The 27,735-nt window shown below is 42.2% G+C and overlaps 1 protein-coding gene across 2 annotated transcripts in view; it reads left to right on the plus strand.

Annotated features, from left to right (window-relative positions):
* Positions 1 to 27,735, plus strand: part of B4GALT5 (beta-1,4-galactosyltransferase 5) — a 77,090-nt gene that overhangs the window by 6,713 nt on the left and 42,642 nt on the right. Inside the window, exon 1 of one of the 2 annotated variants that reach the window (XM_006048327.4) lies at positions 1,755 to 1,821. The exons of the other annotated variant lie outside the window; for it this stretch is intronic. Within the exon in view, the coding sequence (XP_006048389.3) occupies positions 1,770 to 1,821 (52 nt within the window). The 5' untranslated portion in view covers positions 1,755 to 1,769. Of the gene's footprint in view, positions 1 to 1,754; positions 1,822 to 27,735 lie in introns of those variants that run through there. 2 annotated transcript variants of the gene reach the window in all.

Below are 27,735 nucleotides of genomic sequence, written 5' to 3' on the forward strand. Positions count from 1 at the left end.
GGGAAGATCCCCTGGAGAAGGAAGTAGCAACCCATTCCAGTCTTCTTGCCTGGAGAATCTCATGGAGAGAGGAGCCTGGCCGGCTACAGTCTATGGGGTTGCAAGAATCGAACATGACTTAGCAAGTAAACCACCACAACCAGCTAATCAATTTTTACGTTCTGTGATGCTAGCTGTTAATGAGGTGGAGGTTCCGATATAGGCATTCATTCACTAACTGAATAGGTAGTGTTTTTTGATTGCCGCCCCTCTTGTCAGATACTCTTCTGGGTATTGGGCAGTCTAGAGATGAGTAAGGCGGAACATTTCTGCCATCCTGGCGGTTTCATTCTGGTGGGAGGTTTTTCCCCTTTGTGGTGCTTTTATTCTGGTGGGGAGACAGCCAATATGCAAGGTATTTTTGTATAGTGGTAGGAGTAACTGAGGGTCTCTTTTAGACTGAGTGGTTAGGGAAAGCTTCATTAAAGAGGTAATATTTGACTTGAAGGGTAGAACTGGTCACTCTGAGGTCTGGAGATTAGGGTGGTGATGGGGGTGTCAAGCGTATGTGAAGGCCCTGAGGCAGAACCCCTAGTGAAGGTTGGCTGGATTTTTATAAGTGACGGGAAGTGGTAGGAAGTGAGCTTAGAAAGACAGAGGGGTCAGGCCGCATAGGAGCCTGTAGGCCGGGGCAAGGGCCTAGGATGAAGGTGAACTAGAGGCTCAGACAGCAAAGAATCTGCCTCCGAGGAAGGAGACCCTGGTTTGACCCCTGGGTTGGGAAGATCTCCTGGAAAAGGGCATGGCTACCGACCCCAGTATTCTGGCCTGGAGAATTCCGTGGACAGAGGAGCCTGGCGGGCTACAGCCCATGGGGTCACAAAGAGTCGGACTCCACTAACACTGGAGTTAACGGTTAGACATCAGTCAGACCTGGATTTGAGTCAACTCGGACTGAGTCGGCAAACTATTTTCAGTTTTCTCATCTGCCCAGTGGAGGATACGATCTTCCTCAGGGTTGCTGTGAGAATTGAGTGGAATGTGCATGGAAGGGGGCTTGGCACAGAGCTGGGCACAACACTCCATAGGCCCAGAATTGTTACATTTTGTTACAACCATAGGAGATGTCCTGTAACAATTGTGTAAATGGTTATAGCCACAGGAGATGTCCTCTTGGCCTAATGCTAGTGCTAAACTCAGAGGAGGATTGGGTGCCAGTCCAACTTGACCAATAACTAGATGGAAGCCTGTATTTCAGTTTTCCCATCTATAAACTGAAGCAGTGAACTCAAATAGAGATTCCAGGGTCCCTCTCAGACCCGAAGTTCCATGGTTCTGAGCAAGTGTGAGTTGAACCTTTTAGGGGAAGGAGTAATGAGTTCTGTCAAGTAAAGATACCCCATTTATTAATTAAAAAATTCAGACCTCTCATTCTCTTAGTTTCCCACCTTTAGTGAAATACTGAGCGGTGGGTTCTGTGAAGTGTCAGTGTGTATCCATCAGACATAGTTGTAAGTGTGTAACCATCATGAGGACAATCTGCCCAGAAAATAAGACTTAGAAATGTCTGCACCAAAGTCTTATCTTTGAAATCATTGTGACAAAGAATGGTCAAAGGGAAAAAACCCTAAAGAATTCTATGGAAATATCTTTGGGATGTTACAGCTTTTTTTTTTTTTTTACCTTCTTTCTTTCTTTTCCCCCTTTTTGTCCCCTGGGCAATCCTTTTAAGTTTTAATCTGCTAAATCAGTTTTTTTTCCCCTCTAGCTTCACACTTTTGCTTTTAAGCATGAAATGGAGCCCTGGACTCATTAGCTTCTGCTCCATCTTCAGTCCTCTAGGTAATTGGATGTTAAATGAAAAATGAATATTACATTTTGACCCAGTGATTCTTTTTAATATTGTGGCTTATAGCGAAGAGCATTCATGCCTCCTGCTGATCCCATGAATCCAGTGTTTTCCCAAGCTTGGGAATCACACTGAATAATTTAAAGTGGTGTCTCTTCTCAGATTCCACCCCTTCCCACCCCTTTTGTTAGTTTGAGTGAGTAATTATTAGACTATAAGTAGTGTTCCGCCTCCTTCCCAGGTGACAGAGATACCCAGGTACTTTGCCATGACTAGAAGGAAAGCTGGTCATTGTTCTGAAGTACCTTAGATACCATCATCAATTATGAACAGTTCTCTGAGGCGATTAGTAGCGTAATTATAATGATGAAAAATGTTGTGGAGTGTCACGTACAGGGATGTGTAGATTGTAGGAAAGTTCAGTGTCGTGTTTTAAAACTTAACCTAGAGTTGTGCTAGTGAGCTCAGCAGTTTATTATTTTTATTAAAGAGCTGTAAAACATTTAAATATCCATGGAGAAGGAATTTTTTTTCATTCCAAGTGGTCCTAAAAGTATGATTAATAGACACACTTAAACTTTTTGCTTAATTTTCAGGTGTTGAACAACTGTATACTTGGAAAGATGGAAAAACAGGTTTTTGTTTTTGTTTTTGTTTTTTTACTGCTCATGGAACTGCTATTTGCCCCATTGTGAGGAGGTGTGCTTTTTAAGCACTAAGCTTAAATTATACTCAGGATTGTGATGTTTATCAGTATTTTCTGATTGGTAGACTATTGGCTTTTAAAGGTCAGAAAATAGTATTTTCTTAAATGTTGTGTTGTGGTCTTGTTTGTGTAGTTTAAAAAAAATAATCCTTTATTCTCTTGCAGAAAAATGAAAAAAAAAAAAAAATTGCCAATTTAGGAAAGTTAAACCAGGTGGGCCAGAGGTGACAGTAGCCTGACCTCAGGATTCTTGATGTACTTATTGTAAATCTTTGTATTTAAATAAACCCATTTAATCATTTAACTTTGAAAGAGAAACTCGTTTTATCCCTGTCTTCATAATCAATGGAGTCATGATGGGGAGGTTCTCTGGGCTTTCATGTCCTTGTGCTTAGCACACCAGATGGACTTAAATATTAATTGAAATGAATGGAGAAACTGTCGCGAGGTCAAACTGGCCTCTTTGTTGTTGGATTGCGTTTAACCTGGGGAAAGAGTGGCTTCTTCAGTTAATCCTTATTTTGAGTTTTAACGGGGTTGAGGGGAGGGAGTTTGAGAAGAGACACCAATTTAAATTATTCAGTGATTTTGTGATTTTTATATTCACCTTGCCTGAAACAACTCTGTCCTTTTTTTCCCCTTGCTATTTCTCTGTGGTAAGATATTTCTGACATGAAATTTGCCGTGTATTTTGGTAATTTAGATGTGCAATTCATTGGCATTAATTGCATTCACAATGTTAAGCAACCAGAACCACTATTTCCAAAAATTTCTGTTGCGCCAAACAGAAATTCGCTTCCCATTAAGCAATAACTCCTCATCCACTGGCCCACCCTGCAGCTGCTAATCTGCTGTGAGTGTGGCTGCTCCAGGCACCTCGTGTAAGTGGAATCTTAAGATATTTGTCGCTTAGTGTCTTCCCTGTTCCCTTGGCAGAATGTCTGCATGGTTCACTCCTAGCATAGCACGTGTCAGAACTGTATTCTTTTTATGTATGAATAATATTCCATCCCGTGTATACCCCATTTTGTTTTCTCATCTGTTGACAAACACTTGAGTTGCTTCCACCTTTTGGCTGTTGTGAATAGCACTCCTGCAAATGTTGGCACACATGTATCTGTTTGAGTCCCTGCTTTCAATTCTTGGAGTCTTTACCTGGGAGTGGAAGGGTTCGGTCCTATGGTAATTCTAGGGCTTCCCAGGTGGCTCAGTGGTAAAGAATCTGCCTGCCAAGCAAAAGATGTGGGTTCGATCCCTGGGTCAGGAAGATCCCCTGGAGTTATAAATGGCAACTCACTGCAGTATTCTTGCCTGGAAAATTCCATGGACAGAGGAGCCTGGCGGGTTACATTCCATGGTCGCAAAAGAGTTGGACATGACAGAGCAACTAAACATAATAGTACAACAGTAATCCTGTTTAATTCTTTGAGGAACTGCCAGACTTTCCACAGTGCTGGCGCCATTTTGTATTCCCACTAGCAATATGTGAGGTTTCTAATTTCTCCAGTCTTGCAGCCAACACTTACTTTCTGGTGTATTTTTTTAAGTGTAGGGCATCCCCATAGGTGTGAAATGGTAGCTCTATGTAGTTTTGGTTTGCATTTCCTTAGTGAGTAATGAGGTTGAACATCTTTGCATGTGTTTATTGGCTATTTGTATATCTTATTTAGTGAAAGGTCTGTTCAGCTTCCCTTACCCTTTTTGTTTATTTATTTATTTATTTTTTCCTTTTGCCCTCCTTACATTGGATTGTCTATTGTTAAGAGCTCTTTATATTGTTAAAATATTAAACCATTACAGATACAGGATTTGCAGGTATTTTCTCCCATCCTGCGTGTTGTCTTTGCACTCTATTGGTAGGTGTCATTTGATATGCAAAAGCTTTTAACTTTAATGAGATTCAGATTTATATAATAAATATAAATTTATTTATATTTTCCCTTTTTACTTTAAAAAATACACTACTTGGTAAGTTTTATGACTTAACTTTTGCTCCCTACATTGTACCCATTTCTTTTTATTTATTTATTTTTTGCTTGAGAAAGGTTTCCATAGGCAGCGTGTCAGTAACTTATGGAAACCTTTCATGAGCAACTGAGCTGATTTTTGAGAAAGCAGGAGGCAAGGTTTTTTGGTTTATCTTTCTCTTACTTTTTTTTTTCCCCCTCTCGTTTAAGTTTGATCTTTGTTTCTTGATTTCTGATTCTTGGTCTTCAAAATGATTACTCTCTTTGCCAAAGTTGACACGCTCTGCAGATTCCATTTGATATTTCAAGTATTTGAAGAGTCCTATGACTCTTCTGATAAAGGGGGGGAAATGTAAATCTTTCTGATGTTTGTTGATTATTTTGCTCAGTAGGACCGAAATGTCACTTGCATTTAAGTATTTTCTGTTTCTAATCGCAGTTCTCCGAAAATCCATGTAAGACAGGGCCAGATGTTAGAACACCAAATTTTTGGTGTTGGGGACAGTGCACTTTAGTGGTTAAACATAAGAGTTAGAAGAGAAATTTAGAAAGTATTATAGATTGATAAGCATAGTCCATGAAACACTGGGCTCACTCTTTCTTCCATACAGAAATGAAAGCGTATGTTGATTTTGACGAAAGTGAAAAGTAAACTAAATGTCACTTGGCATTTTGTTGGCCTCGGATCTGGATTAACCAGCACTTTTCATGCTTTGCTGTTTAATATGTGGTGATGCTTAGAGCGTAGACCTGGATGCGTGGCTTTGAGTTTGATGGTAAATGTGATTTTTTTTTTTCCTTCTGATTGTTTGAATACCAGTGGTTCTTTATTCAGGAGAGCACTGTTTCCCCAGTCCTCGCCACAGGCACAGGCTGGCAGGCGGTGATGACGAGCGACCTGCCAGGAGGGTGGCCTGGCTGACTAGGAGGTGTGTGATAGGAACACGTGATTTCCTTCTTTCCGGTTTCCTTTATAATATTATCAGAAAACGAAGAGAATGTTAAAGAATGAGGAAATAGAAGAGTCTAACATGTAAAACCTGCTGGACTTCTGCAGCAGTGACATAGTAAAATTTGGCACTTTGATTTTTTTTTCCCCCTGGTATCAGCTGAGTCTCCAGTGTACTTATCCAAATGTGAGTGATGATGATAGTGACTTAAAACAGGCGGGTCCTTGGGAAATTTTTGTGTTTTGGAGCCTGTAATAAAAGAAAAAAGTTACAAACTTGACTTTGCATTCGTTTGATTTGGCTGTTTTCTTAAAGCTAACTTAATCTCTGTGTTAACCCCTTACTGTGTGCTAGGTCTGGGGATACAGTGATGAATAATCTGAACACCATAGCTCTGTTACCTAAGTCTTCAACAAGGGAGCATGGCTTCATTTTAGTAAAAGCTTTTCAGAATTTTGAGTGATTTTTATATTCCCAGAGGATGTGTTTAATTGAGGGTCAGTTGATGTTAACATTCCTTAATTGCCAAGAATAATAGTGGATATATTTTATTGTAGATATTTAAGGCAGAAAAATTTTTAAAGAAATTCATGAAGACACATTTCATTTCTTAACACCGTCCCCACCCCGCCCACCCCCGGCCGGGCCCATTGGTTGTACTTGCTTTTGGTGGTGTTTATATTTGTTATTCTTTAGTCACTAAGTCACACCAGACTTTTGTGACCCTGTGGACTGTAGCCCTGCCAGGCTCCTCTGTTGATGAGATTTCCCAGGAAAGAATTCTGGAGTGGGTTGCCATTTTTTACTCCAGGGGATCTTCCCAACCCAGGGATCAAGACTGCATTTCCTGCAATGCAGGTAGATTCTTTCCCCTTGAGCCACCCCGGGGTGTTTATATTTAAACATGGAATGTTTCCGATGTTTATCTCCTGAACAGAGTCATGGCGATGGTGGTGAGCAGTGACCACTTCGTTTCTTATAACGAAGTTTCTTAGATGCTCTCCACCAGCAGAGGGAGGATGTGTTTTTATGCTGAGGTCTCTTCCTTTCCACCTGGAAGTATCAGTTTTAGAACAGACGTCTGGTACTTTCTCAGTGCCATAGAGAGAAAGTTCTCAGAGAGCATTTGTCAGATAAGGATTAGTCTGTCCTCTACACTTCAGTGGCTTTCATGGCTTTTAGGATAAAGTTCAGTCTCCTTATGGTAGCTTAGAAAAGTTTTTGTGGTCTGGCTTCTGCCTTCCTCTTCAGTTTCATTTATGCCTTTTCTCTCCCTCCAGCCCCATGGACTTCCTGCCTGGTTTCCAGCATAGACTAGGCTCTTCCCTTAAGCGTTTCTCTGGCTGACGCAAATACTCCTGCCTTGGATCTGTAATTCGGTGTCAAATGCATGGGCCTCATCTTTCTTGTTCACTGTTGTATCCCTGCCTAGAACGTTGGTTTGGCACGCCGTAGTGTTAGCTGCTCAGTCGTGTCCGATCCTCTGCAACCCCATGAACTGTAACCCGTCAGGCTTCTCTGTCCATGGAGTTCTCCAGGCAAGAATACTGCAGTGGGTTGCTATACCCTCCTCCAGGGGATCTTCCTGACCCAGGGCTTGAACCCTGATCTCTTAACATTGCAGGCAGATTCCTCACCATCTGAGACATCAGGGAAGTAGGTTCTCAATAAATACTATTTGTTAAATTGATAAAGTAAGGTGGAGGTGGACAGATCTGAGGTCCTAAAAAGTACAATTAGCTGATTCTCTGCTCATTTGGGCATGTTGTGCTATTAAGACTTCAAGGTGAAGAATTAAAAAGGATCAAATGAAAACACAATGGATTTGTAAAGATATTAATTGTAATAGAAAGTATGATTCCTAGCTCAGTTGCAGATTAATTTGCCCAGTTCAGACAGATGTTTGATTTTGAGCTGGGGGGTGTGGGTAGGTGCTGGTTTGTGGGCAGATGACAAGTAGGGGTTCTGAAGTTTTCCCTATTTGAGATTCAATATGGATTTTAACCCTTTGAGGTGCTTTGTATCTTATATAGTATGTGTAGGATAATGCTTCGAACTTGCAAATCACAAATGAATGTATTAATGGTTTGTCTTGTTCCTTAACTTGAAATCTAGATGAAAAAATTATAAACAGGGAATTCCCTGGCAGTTCAGTGGTAAAGACTCAGCACTTTAACTGCTGTGGGCCTGGGTTCAATCCCTGGTTGGGGAACCGAGATCCTGAAATCACATGGCATGGCCAAAAAAACGAAGATAAAATAAAAATCGATAAACAGGAAAACACTCAGTCCTGATTTAGGAAGAAGTAGATACAGTTTCTTGTATATTGCTAAGGGCATTGTTTCTAGTTTTGAATTAGAAAAATATTTATGTTAGTGGTTTTGGTGTTTTCAAATTTGTGATCAAAGCTATACTTTTTGTTTTGAGTATGCGCATCAGTATTTAATTTGAGAGGTAGTTTTTGCCTAGGCAATGAGAAATTGTTTTATATTTACTTCTTCCGAGGAGCGATAAGGAAGAAACACTTTCTGAAATTGGAAGTCCATATGGTTGTTATGAAAAGTAAGTCTGTTATTCCTAAGCAGCTAGTCTTGCTGATGGGTGGAAGGTGGAAATAACCTTGCCTCTGTTGCTAAGGTTATTTTTGAGCTGACTTGTGTTAGGCTGGCACCCATCATTTGCTTTGTTTGCAAGGGACAACTGGAATCCCAGAGAGAGAGAGAGAGAGTGTGTGAATGTGAGTGGGAGGAAGTGAAACATTTGGTTTTGGTATTGGCTTGATTTTTCTGTTTCGCTGTTGACTTGGCATGCCTGACTTTTTCATTCTGCTTTTAAGTATCCAGAAATCTTCAGGTCTGTGTGAATTAGAAGGTTTGGATTTAATTGAATTTCATTTGGCACTGTGGGAAATTAACTTTAGGGAAGAGTTACTTTTTGGGTTGGCTTAATGGGAAATAGATGGGGAAACAGGGGAAACAGTGGAAACAGTGTCAGACTTTATTTTTGGGGGCTCCAAAATCACTGCAGATGGTGATTGCAGCCATGAAATTAAAAGACGCTTACTCCTTGGAAGGAAAGTTATGACCGACCTGTGGGTGTGTGAAGTTGCTCAGTCATGTCCAACTCTTTGAGACCCCGTGGACTGTAGCCCACCAGGCTCCTCTGTCCATGGGATTCTCCAGGCAAGAATACTGGAGTGGGTTGCCATTTGCTTCTCTAGGGCATCTTCCCAACCCAGGGATCGAACCTGGGTCTCCTGCATTGCAGGCAGACGCTTTATTCTCTGAGCCACTAGGGAAGCCTATTACCAACCTAGATAGCATATTGAAAAGCAGAGATATTACTTTGCCAAAAAAGGTCCGTCTAGTCAAGGTTATGGTTTTTCCAGTGGTCGTGTATGGATGTGAGAGTTGGACTGTGAAGAAAGCTGAGTGCCGAAGAATTGATGCTTTTGAACTGTGGTGTTGGAGAAGACTCTTGAGAGTCCCTTGGACTGCAAGGAGATCCAACCAGTCCATCCTAAAGGAGATCAGCCCTGGGTGTTCATTGGAAGGACTGATGCTGAAACTGAAACTCCAATACTTTGGCCACCTCATGTGAAGAGTTGACTCATTGGAAAAGACCCTGATGCTGGGAGGGATTGGGGGAAGGAGGAGAAGGGGATGACAGAGGATAAGATGGCTGGATGGCATCACCGACTCGATGGACATGAGTTTGAGTGAACTCCGGGAGTTGGTGATGGACAGGGAGGCCTGGTGTGCTGTGATTCATGGGGTCGCAAAGAGTCGGACACGACTGAGCGACTGAACTGAACTGAACTGAATGACGAAGATATTTTTTTCCCTTAATTGTTTTATTTCATTATATACATAATACAACATGTATACAAAAGTAGAGTGCATGGTATAATGGACTCCCATGAACAAAGGTGATTTTCGATGTGACCTTTCTATTTGTGAAGAATGTGAATGTGAAATGGCCCCTTCCCCCAACAAGACAAAAGTCTAAGCTGAGGCTAATTAATAACCTGTACTTTTAAAACCTTTGGATAATTGAGTTTCATTTTTGTTCAGCTGTTTGCTGATCCAGTTACCTAAATGAGTGTTTCTTGATATATAGAAAGGGAAGACTAGAAGTTTATAAATACAGGCTTATTGAGAGGATTAAAGGAGAGAGTATTTGTCAGAGTTTGCGTGGTTTGGTACCAGGTAGATGCTGGACAGATAATTGTCCCCTTGCCTTCTCAAAGTTTCTCAAACAGTGCTCAACTGGAGTAGAGGGGGGAAGGGACACTTGGGTGAACTTGTACCCAGTAGAGAGTTTATTACAGTGCAGTTTCCCGAGGATTTATCTGTTTTTTCTATTATCCCATCCTTCTTTCAAACCCTGGATGTTTAGAGCTGGAAGAACAGAGGTCAGATTTTGCCAAGAATAGACCCTTCTGTGCTCTGGTGATACCTCGAAGGCTGCGCTGAGCTTGAGAAGCAGGTGGTGTGGTTGAGGATGCTGAAGTCTCCGAGGTGCCCTGGGAGCAGACGATTGCTGCTCACGTGTATACCACCTGTGTTCTTGTGGTTCTCTTGGCCTGTTTTTCTGAGAATATATTGCTGGGGTTTGCAGCAGCTATTTATGAGTTTGAGTCAACTCCGGGAGTTGGTGATGGACAGGGAGGCCTGGCGTGCTGCATTTCATGGGGTCACAGAGTCAGACATGACTGAGCGACTGAACTGAACTTGACCAGAGCCAGGTGCCAACCTCGCAGAGGAACGAATGGCAAAAATACTACTTTTAGGACTTGTGTTGGCACAGATTTTGTGATTTGTGTTTAGTAACATTCCCCAGTAACCACACACGAACACCACCACTGATTTAATTATAATATTAGTTATATTAATTTATTAGTTCTATCATTAAAAGAGTAAAACAGTCCGCATAGGTGAAGCCATAGTTTTGGGTTCTGTTGTTTGTGTGAAAAACTGACTCTTCATTGTGAATTTTGAACAAACTCACCAGTAGATTATTTTAGTAAGCTTGTGTCATCAGAAGCATTCCAGAATGAATCATGTTTTTTAGGATTGAACAAATGTTACCACCCTTGTTCTGTTGAGCAATATTTTTGAGCTATTTAATCAACTTTAAGGATGATAAAGGAGTTTACCGTAATTTATTCATAATCATCTTTTCATCCCAAGTGTTTTCATTTCATTGTTTCCTTCTCTTTATATACATGAACAGATATTTAAAAATTTTATACCTTAGGAGTTGCTAGGCTGAGAGAATTGACGTTATAAGGGTGGCGGCAGTTAAATGAATGCTTTGAGTGTTTGTGTTGGAATAATCTTGTACCATCTCTTTGCTGTAATATCTTTTCCTGGTTAGTTCTGTTTCTCTCATTTTAACTAAACATAATGTCTTTATATAAGATTATTTCTGGCAGATGACTCTTGAAAGCTCTGAAGAAAACATGTGGAAAACTTGATGGGAAGTTCTAGCCCTTGTGACGTCACATCAGTGTAGTCTCATTCCTAAACACTATTAATAAAGTTAAAATAGAAGGACCTCACATTTTATTAAATGTTATAATGTGGCTAATTTAATGGGAAAGTGTAATATTTGATATATCTCCTCCTTTGATTGGGTTCTACAAAACAGAAATAAAATCTTTCTTAAAAACCTATTAACGGACTTCCCTGGTGGTCCAGTGGCTACGACTCTGCACTCTTCATTAATGAAGGGGGCCTTGGTTCAGTCCCTGGTCGGGGTGCTAGATCCCACATGCTGCAACTGAGGCCCAGTGCAGCCAACTAAATAAATAAGTAAAAGATATATAGAAAAACCCTACTTGTACTTAGTTATTTTTCTCCAGTCTGATGTTTTTTTCTCCAGTTTGTCAAGAGTAACCAAACTTTCTCTCTCCACCCTCTTTTTTTCCCCATTCCTATATGTACATAAGGGGAACACCATTGATGTCATGCAATTTATTCTTTTTGGTAAAGATGATTATATCAAATGCAGTTAGTTCTGTTATAACATGACTTATATGTTCCTAAAAATCACTATGCTGTACAAAACTGTTGAATAAAAACCATAGAGCTTATGGGCAAGATGGGGTTAGGCACCCAACACTTAAAAACTAAATTAGTGTTGTATTAACAAAAAAATACGGAACCTAATGAAACCAGCACAGTTTTACACATGTTAAATGGTTAAGAAACACCGAAAAATAGAACACTTTGTTTTGAAAAAGACCTGAAATTTGCTGGTGGAAGTAGGCAATCCGAAGAATTGCAACTCCAGAGTTCCTGTGAAGTGTGCTGAAAGAGCATTGGATGTTGTAACATCCAGCGTGTATGGGATGCTCGCTCGAGATGAACCAAGGTCGATGGCAGATGTTAGACATAGGTGTGTGTCTGTTCAGTCGGTTGTAGTTTTCTGGGTATCGCTCATGGACTAAATTGCACATAAGCAACACAAAATTCCAGCTTCCCTCAGGTTGTTCCCAAATATGTCACTTGTGTTGGAACAAATGTGTACTTTCAAAATAAGTCTGATAGCGGAACTGACTGTAAGACAAAATAACGATGGAATTTGAATAAATGTGTGAAATAAAAGAAGCTTTTTATGGCAGTACGGTTGGTTTACACTGTTGCGCCAGGCTCTGCTGCACAGCAGAGCGACTCAGTTATGCACATACAGACATTCTTTAAAAATATGGTTTTAAAAACGTTTTGAAATCTCAAGCTTCCAAAAGAGTTGCATGTGTAGTTTAGTGACTTTTTCTTGAACCATCTGGTGACATTATGTCCCCTCCCTCCCAAATATCAGAGTGTGTTTTTCAACAAAGAAGGATATTCCAGCCAAGGACAGTCCACCCATTAACACTGATACTCTACCTCTGTGGCCATCGAATCCCTGACCCCCACTCAGGCTTTGGCAGGTGGCCCCAGTAATGTCCCTTATGTCAAAAGGATACAGTTCAGAATCACCCACTGTGGTCCACGTAACGTTTGCTTGGTCTCCTTCAGGAAAATCCGGAAGAGTTCCTCAGTTTCTCCTTGAATTTCATGACCTTGACACTTTTGAGGATGACAGGCCAGCTCTTTTGTAGCCTGTCTCTTACTTTGTCTGATGTTTCCTTGTGGTTAGATCCAGGTTCTGTGTCTTTGGCGGTAAAATCGCAGCAGTGGTGTGAATGTCCTCATGATGCGTGTTGGAGGACACAGGAATGTGATTTGCCCCATCGCGGAGGATGTTTGTTCTTATCCCTTGACTGAGGAGGTTTCTGAGGAGGGTTTCCACCATAAAGTGACTCTCTTCCCTTCTGTATTCAGTATTCAGTATGTATTTTGTGGGAAGGTCCTTAATAAATTTAAAGGAAAAGAAAGGAAAAAACTATATATAAATATTGTTCTTCATCAGACTTCTCCATGTATTTATTTACATAAAGCCATGCTTTTTTAATAAAAAATGTGTTATCAGCATGGACGTGTGGCTTTAATCTGTTTACTCTTATTATTTGTATTCATGCTCAATTGTCTGATCAGGCCAGGGGGGCTCCCTTGCCCTGGTGTCGGTCCTTCTGTCTCTCTCATTCTCGAGTACTTCCTTACTTTCCGGAATAACAAGTTGTTCTAGGCACACTTTGTGCTTTCTTTATCCCAGACCTGGAATCAGCTATTTATCTAAAACATGGTGCTTTTTAATGGAGAATGGGTTCTTAGAAGCCAAGATCCTGCTTCTGGATGCACTCATTGCTGTTGGAGTGCTGTGACCTCTAGGTTTTCTTATCAATGCATAGAGCTCTGGAATATATGTAGGTATACACACACTGTTACACACCCACACACTACATCTGTATTTATTTCTCCGTGTGTGTGTGTATAAAATGGTGAGTTCACAGCAGTATCCACAATTTAAACCTCAAATCTCAGGGTTCATTTTAGTTTTGTTTTGTTTTTTCTTTCCATATTTGTAACTCCTTTCTCTAACAGTGAGAGTCCTAACTCCCGTTTTCCTTGCTGTTATTAAAATTTACTTATTTGATTAATCCCCTGTATGTAACCCTGGCCTTCCCTGGTGTCTCAGACGGTAAAGCGTCTGCCTACAATGCTGGAGACCTGGGTTCGATCCCTGGGTCGGGAAGATCCCCTGGAGAAGGAAATGGCAACCCACTCCAGTATTCTTGCCTGGAGAATCCCATGGACGGAGGAGCTTGGTTGGCTACTGTCCATGGGGTCGCAAAGAGTCGGACACGACTGAGCGACTTCACTATCACTGTGGAACCCTGTATTCCTCTGTGTCCAGTCCCTGTTTGGACATGTTTCTCACCCTGAACATAGTTCACCTCTCTCTCTTGGCTGGGCTGTCTTCCCTCATCATCGCACTTGGGTTCTCTACAAGCCTGCCCCAGGCTACTCCCTCCAGCCCTGCTTGGACTCTGGAACCACACCCTGGCATCCCCTCTTCTCTGTTGGATGCTTTTCTCACCCTTTCTGGCTCTGACACTCCATTCAGGGCAGTGTCCGCATCCTGCTCGGCTCAGACATCCCTCTGTGTCTCCCCTGTCTGTCCCTGATGCAGGCATCTACCTGGCTCGGTGTGGTGGTGGTGCTCATCGTGTCTGACTCTGTGTGACCCTGTGGACTGCAGCCCACCAGGCTCCTCTGTCCATGGAATTTCCCAGGCAGGAATACTGGAGTGCGGTGCTATTTCCTTCTCCAGGGGCCTTCCTGACCCAGGGATTGGAACCTGCATCTCTCCTGCATTGGCAGGCGGATTCTTCACCACGGTGCCATCTGGGAAGTCCCGTTTAGCTTGGCCCCATCTAATGGCTTCCTTTAGGACTGAAATTTTTTTTATTTTTATTTTTTAGAAGGAAAGGGAAAGGAGATGGCACTGTATAAAACTTCTTGATAAGTAAACTCACATTTTTTTGGAAAAAATTATTTGCCTTGACCATGTCACCTGAGTTTTGCATACTGAAAATAGTGTCACTATACCTGTCTGGATTTCTTTTTAGACTATTTTCTGTGTCTCTTAACGCACAAGCTACTCTTGATTTCTTCCTATAGACTGCACATACGTAGCTAACTAGAGGCTGACGAAGTGACGTTTAGCCCATGTAATTGTGATGACTCTTCTTTCCCTCTTGAGTGTTTCTTCTGACTGAGGGGCTGGGTGTTGGAGAAACCGTCTTTTGCAGAAGTGACTATCTCTGCAGTAGCTTGTGTTTCTGGCTCGCTGTCTCCCAGCTCAGCAGTCCGTCTTTCTCTGTCTCCCAGCCACATGGCAGCAGGTGCCACTTCCATTTGTTGAGCCTTTCTAAAAGTGTTTTGCATTTATTGTCCTCCTCATTGACACTCTAGCTCCATGAGACATAGATGTTTTAGAAATGAGGAGACCAAGGCTTGGAGAGGTTAAATAATCTGTTCAAGGTCATAGAACTTGCTTTGAGGTCACGCCTGCTTTTTCTTTAGAGGTGATGCTCTTGGATAATCCCACGCTGCCAGTGGACATGAATTTGAGCAAACCCCTGGAGATAGAGGAGGACAGAGGCGCCCAGCGCGGTGCTGTCCATGGGGTCCCAGAGTCAGACATACCCAGCAGCAGTGATGCTGCCCCTAGAGGAGGAAGATGAATTTGATTATACTGAGTTTTCCAGTCATCGTTTTTCATTCCTTTTGATTTAGGAGGAGGAAGTATGAACTTTTTATAGTTCGAAGGAGAGAAATAGAAGTCATTAGCTGTGTGGAAAAACTGACACTTAAATGACTGTATTACTGGAATAGGCCCACAGAAGTGGTGGGTGTGAAGCCTAGATAAGCCCTCTTTTTTTTTTCCCCTGATCTGGGCACAATTCATCTCTTTGTACTTAGAAAGGGACTTTGAAGTAGGAGGATCAAAACTTCTCGAACTTCTCTTTGGAAACTAATGTGAAAATTAAGGTCTTCAAAGTATACTTAAGCTGTCTGTTGCTTTTTAAGGAAGAGCAGCTTAGACTTCTTACTTATCAGGTCATCTCTGTGCCGTCATTTCTTGGCAAATGGAATGATGTGGCTAATTGTCAGGTTGACAGTGGGTTTCCGTCATGTGGTTTTGAGTTATTTTCCAGGTACAGAGATTATTTTGTGCCTTTGTCCCCATTACGCTAGCTCTCCCTTGTGACTGGTGTTAAGTATGAGGAACACGTCAGGAATTGGGGGACTTCCCCTAGGGCTTCCCTAGTGGCTCAGATGGTAAAGAATCTGCCTGCCATGAGGGAGGCCTGGGTTCGATCCCTGGGTGGGGAAGATCCCCTGGAGGAGGGCATGGCCACTCACTCCAGTGTTTTTGCCTGGAGAATCCCCTGGCGGGCTGCAGTCCATGGCACTGCAAAGAGTCGGACACGACTGAGCAACTCAGCACAGCACAGCACTGCACCCCAGGCTCCTCCTCCTGCTCAGAGTTTTTCTGTCCGCAAAGCTGCAGGCCTGCCCTGGGGGTCAGCCTGGCACTGTAACCTCGTTTGCACTGCTGTCTAACAGCAGAGCACAGCACAGTCAGGTCAGTCAGGCTTTTGGAAAACGGTGAGGAAAGGAAGCTTGTTTCTTGATAATGTATAACCATGAGACTAGCAAGGATGTTTATACTTAGAATTCCTAGAGCGCTGGCAATCAGGTACAGAATTCATTCTCTCCTCTCTCTCCCCCCCTTTCACTCTACTGCTCCTCCCTCCCGCCTCCCTGTCTCTCTCCGTCAGCCAGTCAGTCATTTTTCTCGCAGGCCTTTAGAAACAGAGTTACACTGTTCCGCCTGCCGCCTGCTGTCGTGTCCTGTTTAGGAGGAGAATTTGCCTGCCCCCGGGAGATATAAACCCGCAATGAGTTCTGGAGTCACACCTTCTAAGCTCTTGCCCCACCTCTGCAGTCTGCTGGTTTTGTGACTTCAGGCCAGTTTATTGAACATTCTGTACCTCCTTCAGTTTCCTCGCTGGATAATGGATAATGTCAGTTTCCTACCTCACAGTGAAGCGCTTAGCAAGGTCCTTGGCGATGGTGAACATGCCCAATAAATGTTAACCGGCTTCGATGATGGATAGTCTGCCTGTTGGGAGATTGTAATCTTGGATGTGTTTTCTGGACTAAGTCACAGTCACAGGGTCACAGCGTGAAAGAGTGGGAGAGGACGTTCAAGGTCACCGCAGCTGCCTCTGTGTTGCACAGGTGGGGGATGGAATCTGAGAGACGTTACAGGGTTGACTCAGTCTCCCTGCGATACCAAGACTAGAGCTGATTCTCAGTCTCGTAATTCCAGGGACTTTTCATCAGTTTTATCAGGGAGTCTCATAAACATGGCATTGAATGATGGTGCTATGATGATACCAAGATTTTTTTTTTTCCTTTTTCTTTTTTTGGTGGGGGATGAGGCAAAGAGAGGTTTGTGTATAAATAGAAAAAGCACGCTCAACATACCTATTGTTTTTTATAATGCAGACTACAGTGAATAAGTTAAAAAAAAAAAAACAAAAAAACTTGGCAGGTGGGACTGCACCAAAGATAGAAAGCGTGACTGCAGGGGGACATAGGTTTAAAACATGTGAATCGCTGCTGCCCTTACAGACATGGGGTATGTAGGGTGTCATATTGGTTTGCTGCTGGGAGAACCAGGCTATATGCAGGTGAGCAGAAAGATAAAACAGATACAAAGGGCATTGTAGGTCTGTAACCAGGGTGAGATGGGGCATTGTTACAGGTCAGTTGCTGCTATAGTTTTTGCTTCTTTTATTTTTTTAAGTATGTATTTATTTTGGATTGTAAAACTAATACATTCACTGTTTAAATCTGGAAGATACAGCAAAGCACAAAGAAAATAAAGACAGCCTAAGATCTCAACCCAAAGATAAATTGCTATTAACATTTTGTGCTATTCTTTCTCTTTCTCTTTTTTTTTTTTTTTGGTATGTGTGTAATATTTTAAAAACATATTCGACCTCATATGATATGTACAGTTTGATATACTAACTTAAAGTGTTAAAAAAAAACAATCCAGAAGCAAAGTGGCTGTCGTGTCTCAGTCCTGTGAGGAAATCTGGACTTCACCACCTGGCGAGGAAGAACATTCTTTACTGGGTGCTGCATACAGTAGTGACGTCTGAAGTGGCCTGTCTGTACTGCACCTTCGCCTTTATCAGAACAACTCGTATTTCCTCGGGAAATAGATGGGGAAACAGTGGAAACCGTGTCAGACTTTATTTTTCTGGGCTCCAAAATCACTACAGATGGTGACTGCAGCCATGAAATTAAAAGACGCTTACTCCTTGGAAGGAAAGTTATGACCAACCTAGATAGCATATTCAAAAGCAGAGACATTACTTTGCCAACAAAGGTCCATCTAGTCAAGGCTATGGTTTTTCCTGTGGTCATGTATGGATGTGAGAGTTGGACTGTGAAGAAGGCTGAGCGCCGAAGAATTGATGCTTTTGAACTGTGGTGTTGGAGAAGACTCTCGAGAGTCCCTTGGACTGCAAGGAGATCCAACCAGTCCATCCTAAAGGAGATCAGCCCTGGGATTTCTTTGGAAGGACTGATGCTAAAGCTGAAACTCCAATACTTTGGCCACCTCATGTGAAGAGTTGACTCATTGGAAAAGACCCTGATGCTGGGAGGGATTGGGGGCAAGAGGAGAAGGGGACGACAGAGGATGAGATGGCTGGATGGCATCACTGACTCGATGGACGTGAGTCTGAGTGAACTCCGGGAGTTGGTGATGGACAGGGAGGCCTGGCGTGCTGCGATTCATGGGGTCGCAAAGAGTCGGACACAACTGAGCGACTGATCTGATTGGAAGGCTCAGAAATGAAAAAGAAAATCATCCTCAAGGAAGTTTTGCCTGGTTCAACAGGCACCATTTGGTCACTTACTTGCTCAGCTCTTGTCTGCTATCTGTCTAATAATATTCCAGGACCAGAGTACAGGCATAATCTGTTAATTTATGTTAAATTAACTGGTTGCCAGATACCGCCAGGTATGCCAGTTCACAGCAGAGAGAGCAATCAATTCTTGCCACAAGAAATTCATTTTGGTCATATGCAGAAAGGAATGCCAAATATTCATGGAATGTACATTATAGATAAAATGGAAGTCTGATGGTAAGGATTCTTCCCTAGAATATTTTGTGCTTCCCTAGATTCATAAAAGTAGAATTTTAGAAAACAAGAACAGTTGTTAAATAATGGCTACATACGTTGGACTTGGCAGTCAGTGTGTCTTCTTTGGAGCTAAATATGATCATACTGAGAGATACTGAGAGATACTGAGAGATACTGGCAGTAAATTAACTGTTATTAATATCACACTAAGTAGTTTATTGGAATTGAAAGATACCACTTTCTTTCCTACTTGTGTAGATACATTTAACTTCAGGAATGTGCTTCCATTTAATATTGTATAATTAAAATATTCATCCTTTTAATTTTTGTCCTTAAAACATTACTGTTCTAAGATTGACTCTTTACACTAGAAGCTTTTGAAGATGTTTAAAATGCAGTTCTGACAAATAGTGGGTTAAAAGTAGCAGTTGTTCTGGGATTGGGGAGTGAGCATGGGGACTGACTAGGAGGGTCTCAGGGAAACTTGAAGGGTGATGGTTGTGTTTCATATCTTAATGGGGATTTGGGTTACACAGGTATGTGCATCTGTGAGAACTCAGTAAGTGACGTGTGCTCATTTTATGGAATATTTATGTCAATATTGATCTCTTATTAATGATATGTATGCTGAAGTATTTAGAGGGCAGCATACTCATTTGTGTAATTTGCTTGGAAATGCATGAAAAAATAAGATGAATTGATGAATAGGTAGATGGATGTATTTGTGATGAGAAAGTTAAGAGTAAGGGAGGGCAGGGGAGAGATGAACTGAGCATTTGGGATTAGCAGATGCAAACTATAATACGGAGAATGGATAAACAGCAAGACCTTGTTGTATATCACAGGGAACTATCTTCAATACCCTGTAATAAACCATAACGGAAAGGAATATATGTATGTATGTATGTATGACTGAATCACTTTCCTGTACACCAGAAACTAATATAACATTGTAAATCAACTATATACTTCAAAAGAAAGACAAGATGGTGAGTATCTGGGTGTTCACTGTAAAGTTCAGCTTTGCTGCATGTTTGAAATTTTTTGCAGTAAATATTGGTTGGAAATGTTATAAATTGGTATTTTTAAGGTTCTAGTTACCATAGGGCAGAAATGGAGCCATTTGAATCTGACCACTGACTTGATCATTTTAATTTTGAGACCTATGGAGAGCAAGTGAAGAATTGTTAAACTCTCTGTCTTCACCACATGAAAGCACTCACAGTCTTTCTCATTGAGTCCACAGATTATTTTTCTGATTATTGTACTGTCCTGGAAATGGCCAAGTAACATAAACGCTGTATAATTGTCAAAGGTAGCACCAGTGTTCATTTCTACATATAATATCCAGTGGGTTCATAAACACTACTTTGCTAAGGCACTTTCTAAGGCTAGTGCTCAGTTCAAACCTGTATTTTTCTAGTCTCTTCCCCTACTTTGCAAGCTTCAGTCTGGATGTTTTCAGTTGTCATGACTTCTAGTTCATTAATTCTCCTTTTTTTTTTTTTTTTTTTTTTTGCTATGTCTATGCTGGGAGGGATTGGGGGCAGGAGGAGAAGGGGACGACAGAGGATGAGATGGCTGGATGGCATCACCGACTCGACGGACGTGAGTTTGAGTGAACTCCGGGAGTTGGTGATGGACAGGGAGGCCTGGCGTGCTGCGATTCATGGGGTCGCAAAGAGTCGGACACGCCTGAGCGACCGAACTGAACTGAATCCAATATTAAACTCACATAGTAAATTCTTAATTTCTTAGTTTTTGAATTTTTATACTTTAAAAAAAATAGATTCCAATTTATGGTGAAATTCTTTTTTCTCCCCATCTTTTTTCTTAATTTTTTTTTCTCTCTTTTCTCAAATGTACTTATTTTGAAAACTCGTGACTGATGACTCCAATACCTGTATCCCCTGTGGATTATTTTTCCTGTTGTCTCGTTCTTTTGATATTCAGTCATCTGGTGTCCTGTCTCTTGGCATGCCTGATAATTTCAATTGAAAATTGGTTGTTGTGTGTAAAAAACTGTAGTTGGCCTTACATGATTTATCCTATGCCTGGCAAATGTCATGGACGGAGGAGCCTGGTAGGCTGCAGTCCATGGGGTCCCTAGGAGTCGGACACGACTGAGCGACTTCATTTTCACTTTTCACTTTCATGCATTGGAGAAGGAAATGGCAGTGTTCTTGCCTGGAGAATCCCAGGGATGGAGGAGCCTGGTGGGCTGCCGTCTGTAGGGTCGCACAGAGTCGGACACGACTGAAGCGACTTAGCAGCAGCAGCAGCGAAGTCTCGCTTCATTTGCTAGGCAAAGCGGATGGGAGCTGATCCCACTATCCTGCCGGGTACCTAGCTGACCACAGCCAGGGTGGAGTTTACTTCTGCTCACCTGCTCTTAGGTCGTAGCCCTGCAGGAGTTCCAGCTGAGAACCTGGGCTGTTTACCTTGGCCCGTCCTCCACGATGTGGCCTGAACTTTGATCTTTGAATCCTCAGCAGAGGGGATGGATAAAAACCCAGCTGTGCTCTTCAGAGGCTTTCTGCTCTCTTAGCCTCCGGACCTGTGCACCTTTGGGATTCTACTGTGCAAATCTCTTAAAGGGAAAACTGGTGCAGTCCTTTTCACTGGGATCCTGGCCCCTTAAGACTCGATTCTTTAGATCTGAGATAACAGCCAGGAGCTCTGCTGATTCCTCTGCCTCTTCGTGGTGTCTTCGGTCCTTTGCCCAGACTGTCTGCCTCCTTTTTCAGCCTTGTTCTTGGTACCCAGAATTGGCAAATACCCTGAAGAACAAACCAACTTCTGTGTGTTGGCTCACACTGCCAAGGGATTCTCCCCTTTCCAGGATTTTTGTCTCCTTGAGTCCTGGTTACCTCAGCAACTCTCTGAAGTTCTCAACTTTTTTTTTCTTTTTTTTTTTCTTTTGACTTTTCTAGCTGTTCTCCGAGGAATCCCTGGTCTGAAGTAGCTACTTAGTAATAGTTGGAAGCAGACACTTGTTTATATAAATCTTGCTCAAGTGTTTTTTCTTTATTTGGTAGAAAAGATGGTATTAGTCTTTGCTCCGTTTAAGGAAGACATGTCCAGTTCAAAGGGAATTCAAAAGAAATATGACCTGTTGATTAATCTAAAAGTGAATATATAAGTAAGTTATCATCACTAGTGTGCTTTTTGTCTAACAGTATTAATGGTTAATTTAAAAGTGTTTTATTTCAGTTGCTAAGTCATGTCTGGCTCTTTGTGACCCTATGGACTGGAGCACGCCAGCCCCTTCTGTCCTCTTCTATTTCCCAGAGTTTGCTCAGATTCATGTCCATTGAGTCAGTGATGCTCTCTAACCATCTCATGCTCTGCCTCCCACTTCTCCTTTTGCCCTCAGTCTTTCCCAGCACCAGGGTGTTTTCCAGTGAATCAGCTCTTCTCATTAGGTGGCCAAAGTACTGGAGCTTCAGCTTCAGTATCAGACCTTCCGATGAATATTCAGGTTGATTTCCTTTAGGATTGACCAATTTGATCTCCTTGCAGTCCATGGGACTCTCAAGAGTCTAATCCAGCACCACAATTCAAAAGCATCAATTCTTTGGTGCTCAGCCTTCTTTAGGGTCCAACTCTCACATCTCTGCATGACTGCTGGAAAAACCATAGTTTTGACTATAAAAAAAGAAAATAAATGTTTTATAACACTTACAAGCATTAGTCTTGCTGCTGCTGCTGCTGCTAAGTCGCTTCAGTCGTGTCCGACTCTGTGCGACCCCATAGACAGCAGCCCACCAGGCTCCCCTGTCCCTGGGATTCTCAAGGCAAGAACACTGGAGTGGGTTGCCATTTCCTTCTCCAGTGCATGAAAGTGAAAAGTAAAAGTGAAGTCACTCAGTTGTGTCAGACTCGTAGCGACCCCATGGACTGCAGCCTACCAGGCTCCTCCATCCATGGGATTTTTCAGGCAAGAGTACTGGAGTGGGTTGCCATTGCCTTCTCCGAAACATTAGTCTTAGGCACAAACAAGTTAAATGATTTATGTAAGGCAGAGTTTCTCAATACCTGCACCAGTGACATACTGGGTTGGGTAATTCTTTGTTGCTGGGGGCTGTTCTGTGCAGTGTGGAATGTATAGCAGCATCTCTGGCCTTTTACTTAGTAAGACCCCCTAGCAACCTCCTCCCCCAGCTTGGACAACCCAGAATGTCTCCAGATACTGCCAGGTGTCCCCTGGAGAGCAAAGTCACTCCTGGTTGAGAGCCACTGGTCTAAGAGGAGGGCTCAGTTGTCCTAATTTGATATTTTGCCAGAGAAGTGGAATTGAATTTTGATTTACTGGAGTTATTGTCTTTCACCATTGAACTGTTTTCCAGCTGCATTCTTGCCTAATCATTCAGTGGTAGACCCTGGGGCCCTTAAATGGTTATAAGAAGAAATATGTTCAAGAGGGAGGGGGTATAAGTATACTTAATGGCTGGTTTAGATCCTGGTGTGGCAGAAACCAATACAATATTGTCAAGCAGTTATCCTCCAATTAAAAATAAATATAAAAAATAAGAACATCCCCCCAAAAAAGAAAAAGAATATATAGATTTTATCACCCTTGGCTTGCCTGTTGTGAACTGGGAGCATAGGTCACTCTTGAAGACAGACTCTTGACTTGCAGGCGATGGAAAGGGGTCCAGCCTGTGTGTGGCGGCTCCTTGGGCTTCTGCAGAACAGTACTGTGGCCGTCTGTTTTAACTGTGATCTCACACGTGGCCAGTCTAATCTGACAGGAGCAAGTTAACACGGAGAAGTCTGCTCAGAATGTAAACAGCCCTTTAGAATCTAAGGGACAAAGGGCACACAGAGATCAGAATTAGGGCTGAAACTAAGGGGTAAAAGTAGAAAAGACAGCTTCGAAGAAAAGTGAGCTGGAGTGGACTTTCTGACACTGGCAAAAATGACTTAAGCTTTTTGCTTCTCTTTCTGTTACTTGCAGACATTTTACTGTTTTCCAGTTCATTCTGCTTTGATGCCAAGGCTCTTATTAATAATGCATGGCTTTTTTTCTGGTACTCCCTGCCCATCGAGCCTCTTAGGTGCTGAGTCAGAGAAGATTGTTACGGCAGCAGCTCAGCGCCGTGGAGAGAAGCCCCGAGGCGGTGCTCGAAGGCTGCCCTCTTCCCTGTAGCCGCTCTCACCTTAATTACTCTAAACCTCCTGTTCAGAGGTTGCTCTTTTCTTTCTCTTAAAGGCTTTCAGAACTATCCGGAAATGTCTATGACAGAAGGTTTTTGAGAGCTCTTAAAAAACTGGGTCTGAAAAAGAAAAAAAAATTGGTCTGAATGTTAATGTGAACTGCATTTGATTTCTGGGACAATACTGTCCTTTATTTCAGCACTTTTCTAGCTGTTGCCTGGATACGTCGATCCTGAGATCCCTAATATCTGTTTTGTACGATTTAAAATTATATTTTCGCCTTACCTTTTTGATAGGCAGCTGCTAGGAGTCAGACAGACATAAAAGAAAGGGACAAGTAATTAATTGCCTGGGGAGCACTCAGGTGCAGGCTTGGAGCCAACATTTTCCTCCCCGCCCTTCGCCAGCCCATGGCCTTCTGGATGGCCACGCAGAGCCTGACCTTTGAGAGCCCAGCCTCTGCTGTGCCTGTGGTTGTCAAAGGCAGGTCTGTCCGGGCCACAGTTTTATTTCTGGTCGGTTAGGAAGTGGCCGTGTTGGGATGGGCTCTGCGAACAGAGACGCTGTGGAAGCCGCGGGGTTTGTGGTGCAGGTGGGGGGGAGAGCGAGCGGCGGGCACCTGCTGCCGCTCCTGGGGCAGGCGGTCACGTGGGGAAGGGGTGGCGAGGCTTGGACATGCCCTGCGGCCTCTTTCTCAAGTCAGCCTTTAAACCACGACACATCCGAACAAACTCGTTAAATCAGTTTATTGACCTGCTGCGGTGCGTTTTTAAGTGCTGATTTCCTCAGAATGATCGTCCTCTTTGTTACCCCGGGTTTTAAAGGTAGCTTAGAAGTTATTTACCTCTCTTCACAAACAGAAATAACAATATGGATAAAAAGAATACTCAAGTGTAAACTCACAAATAATCATCACAGGTTTTTTTTTCTGGAAGATGAACCTAAAACAGAAGGCTTACGAAAATAACTGGGACTCATGCGGAAGGCCCACTCCGTTCTAATCACTAACTTTGGAGTCTGAGATTTGTTCTTTCCAACCTTCAGCAGGCCTGTGAGACGCTCAGTCTTGAGCTGCAGCGGGGTGCAGACTCGGCCATTGGTCTTAGCTGAATGGAAGGCTAATCCTACCCCATTTTGCTTCCTCTCTGTTCACAGAGAAAGGAGATAGCGTTATTTGAACAAGCGGCTCTTCAGTGTGTCATTTACGTCTACACGGAAGCCTTGACCGCTTTCTGTTATAGCACCGATACTATTGCACAGCACATCATTAATTTGCACGCTCATGTTCTTGGTGTTGTATGTGGCCTCCATCAGTTCAGGGACCAATTTTTTTTTTTAATTAAAAGGAATTCTAAGCTAGCATGTGAGTGCCAGCCATACACAAGGTCCTGCTCTTTGGGCTTTGTGGGTGTTACTCCTCTTCCTTACCTGATGGAGTAGGTGTTATTTCCTTCATTTTACAGGTGAGGAAACTGAGGTATAGAGAGTCTGGGTAACTTGACCGTGGTTCTTTTTTTTTTTTAATTGGTTAATTTTATTTTTGGCTGTGCTGGGTCTTCATTGCCGTGCACCGGGCTCTTGTTGCAGTTGTGGACTTCTCTTGTCATGGGTCACGGGCTCCAGGGTTCTCGGGCTTCAGTGGCTGTGGCTCATGGGCTGAGTTGCCCACAGCATGTGGGATCTTCCTGGACCAGGGATCGAACCTGTGTCCTCTGCATTGGCAGGCAGAGAAGTCCTTGATTAAAGTCAGCACTCAAGCCCAGGTTATCTTATTCTGGAGGCCAAGCTCTTAAATGCTAAGATATAGTCCCATTTTAATGTATTTGGATCCCCATTGCTTTGTAGTAGAAGCTTAAATATTGATGAGTGGTTAGATTAAAAAGTTAATGAATATAAAAGCAACTCCTTGGAGGCTGGGGAGAATGAAACTCAGATTTTAGAACGTATTTTCCTTTTTCAGGTAGATGAGAGGGTATAAATGCTGGTAAGGACTGGACAGGCCCTGATGAGGATTAGAGTCAATTTAGAAGATGCATGTTGTTGAAAGTGGACAGCCAATAGGCTACGCAGCACTGAAATTTCAAGAGAATCTAGAAATCTGGATTGAATAATAATAATAGCAAATATTTAAATAAATCTAGTGTTTATTATGTTCTGGGCTTTATTCTTAGTATGTGACAAATGTTAACTCATTTAATCCTAAATGAGATAGGAGTATTGTTATCCTCATTTTATAGATGAAGAAACTGAGGCACAGAATGGTTTTTGTTTTTGTTTTTTAATTTGCCCAAGGTCATTTAGCTGACTGGGAATTATCCCTAGGTAGTTTTCTTCTGAAATTGTTACTTTTAACCATTAAACTGGCAGTTAAATCACGTTCGAAAGTGAAAGGAAAACCAGAAGACATATGATCAGCCAGACAACACGTCTGTGTGTAGATAATTTGCAGCTTCTCATCTGAACCTTAGCTTTTTGTGAGATGAAAACAATTTATTTCTAAGATAATTGCTTTCCTTAATCATTCTTAGTTGGAAATTTTTATCTGTTGTATACAAACTTACTTCTAAGTCATTTCAGGTATGCTAGTGTTGTTAAATATCAAAACTGTTTGTTAAACCCTCTACCAGTAGGGCTGGTTTGCTACTTGATAAATTCAAAACCTGGAGTTCTTACAGATTTCAGGTTTCCTTGGTATTTTTGATAGTGGGGGAAAAAGTTACCATCTTTCTAACATTCTAAACTTTACTTGCAGGATGCATTTTTCTTCTTTAAAATATTGCTTATAAAAACTAGAGTTGCCAATTTTGTTAGCACAGGGTTGGTTGATTTTTTTGTTCGTTTTCTTTTCTTTTTTTTTTTTTTTTGGCAAACGTCATTTCTTTACTTATTTAAAACAGGATTTTTCTTCCTCTAGTTCTGGTCATTTCAGCTAAAAGGGTGATAATGGAAAGCAATGTTAATGGGCTATTGGAATAGAATAACCAGAAATGTATAAGTTAAGATGTTGATTTTTGAAGTTTAAAAATTGTTTAATAGGATATGAATAAATTGAAGATTTACAGCTTAAAACAGGTTTTGAATTGTGAGCACGTATAGTATTTATTACTTAATTGAAACTCTAGGCTGGTGTTTTGATTATTGAGAAATTTAGCTTTAGAAGTATTTGTCTCTATTTGAAATGTTAGAAGCCAATGTTGTGTTTCAGATTCTTTTAAAGTATGGATCCTAATTTCCCCCCATCTCTTTTGTTAATTATTTGATTTTTACCCCCAACGATTAGAACAGAAATCTTGAATTTGGCCATAGGCTAACAAACTGTACCACACCTGCTCTTTGAACCATATTTAACAAAATCTTTATTGGGTTGCTACGGTATGCCAGGCACTGTTGTAGACATTGGGATAATGAACAAAACATACAAAAAAAAAAATCTCTGCCCTCATGGAGCTAATATTCTAATGTGTAGTGGTCAAATCAGACAAAAAAAGAAAATCATGAATCATATTAGATGATCAGTGATATGGAGAAAGATAATTGGTGGGGGGGAAGGCGTGGATATGTGGGGGTTTTTTGAGACGGGGGAGGGTTGCCATTTGAAATGAAGTTTGGTTCAGGCAGGTCCTGCCCGAGTTGGATGAGCAAGCCGTGTGGTTGTCTTCTGCAGAGCAGCCCCACCAGAGAGCCATGTGGGCAGGGCTTCAAGGGGCCAGCTTGCCTGGTACCCTTGAAACAGCAAGGAAGCCGCGGTGGCTGGTGCAGAGCGAGTGAGGCAGAGAGTGAAAAGAGATGGTGGCAGAAGGGTGAGGATGAGATGCAGATCTTTGCGAGCTGGGTTGGGCCGACTGACTCAGTGAAGGGCCAAGTGTGTGAGTTTTGGGCCTTGTGGTCCCTATGGCAGCCACTCCGCTCCGCCTTGCAGCTTGTAGCACTGAAGCAGCCATAGACAATACAGAAACCAGCTGGCCGTGTGCCAGTAATACTTCGTTTATAGAAACGGG

Source organism: Bubalus bubalis, chromosome 14 (assembly GCF_019923935.1).
Source record: "Bubalus bubalis isolate 160015118507 breed Murrah chromosome 14, NDDB_SH_1, whole genome shotgun sequence".
Lineage (NCBI taxonomy): Eukaryota > Metazoa > Chordata > Mammalia > Artiodactyla > Bovidae > Bubalus > Bubalus bubalis.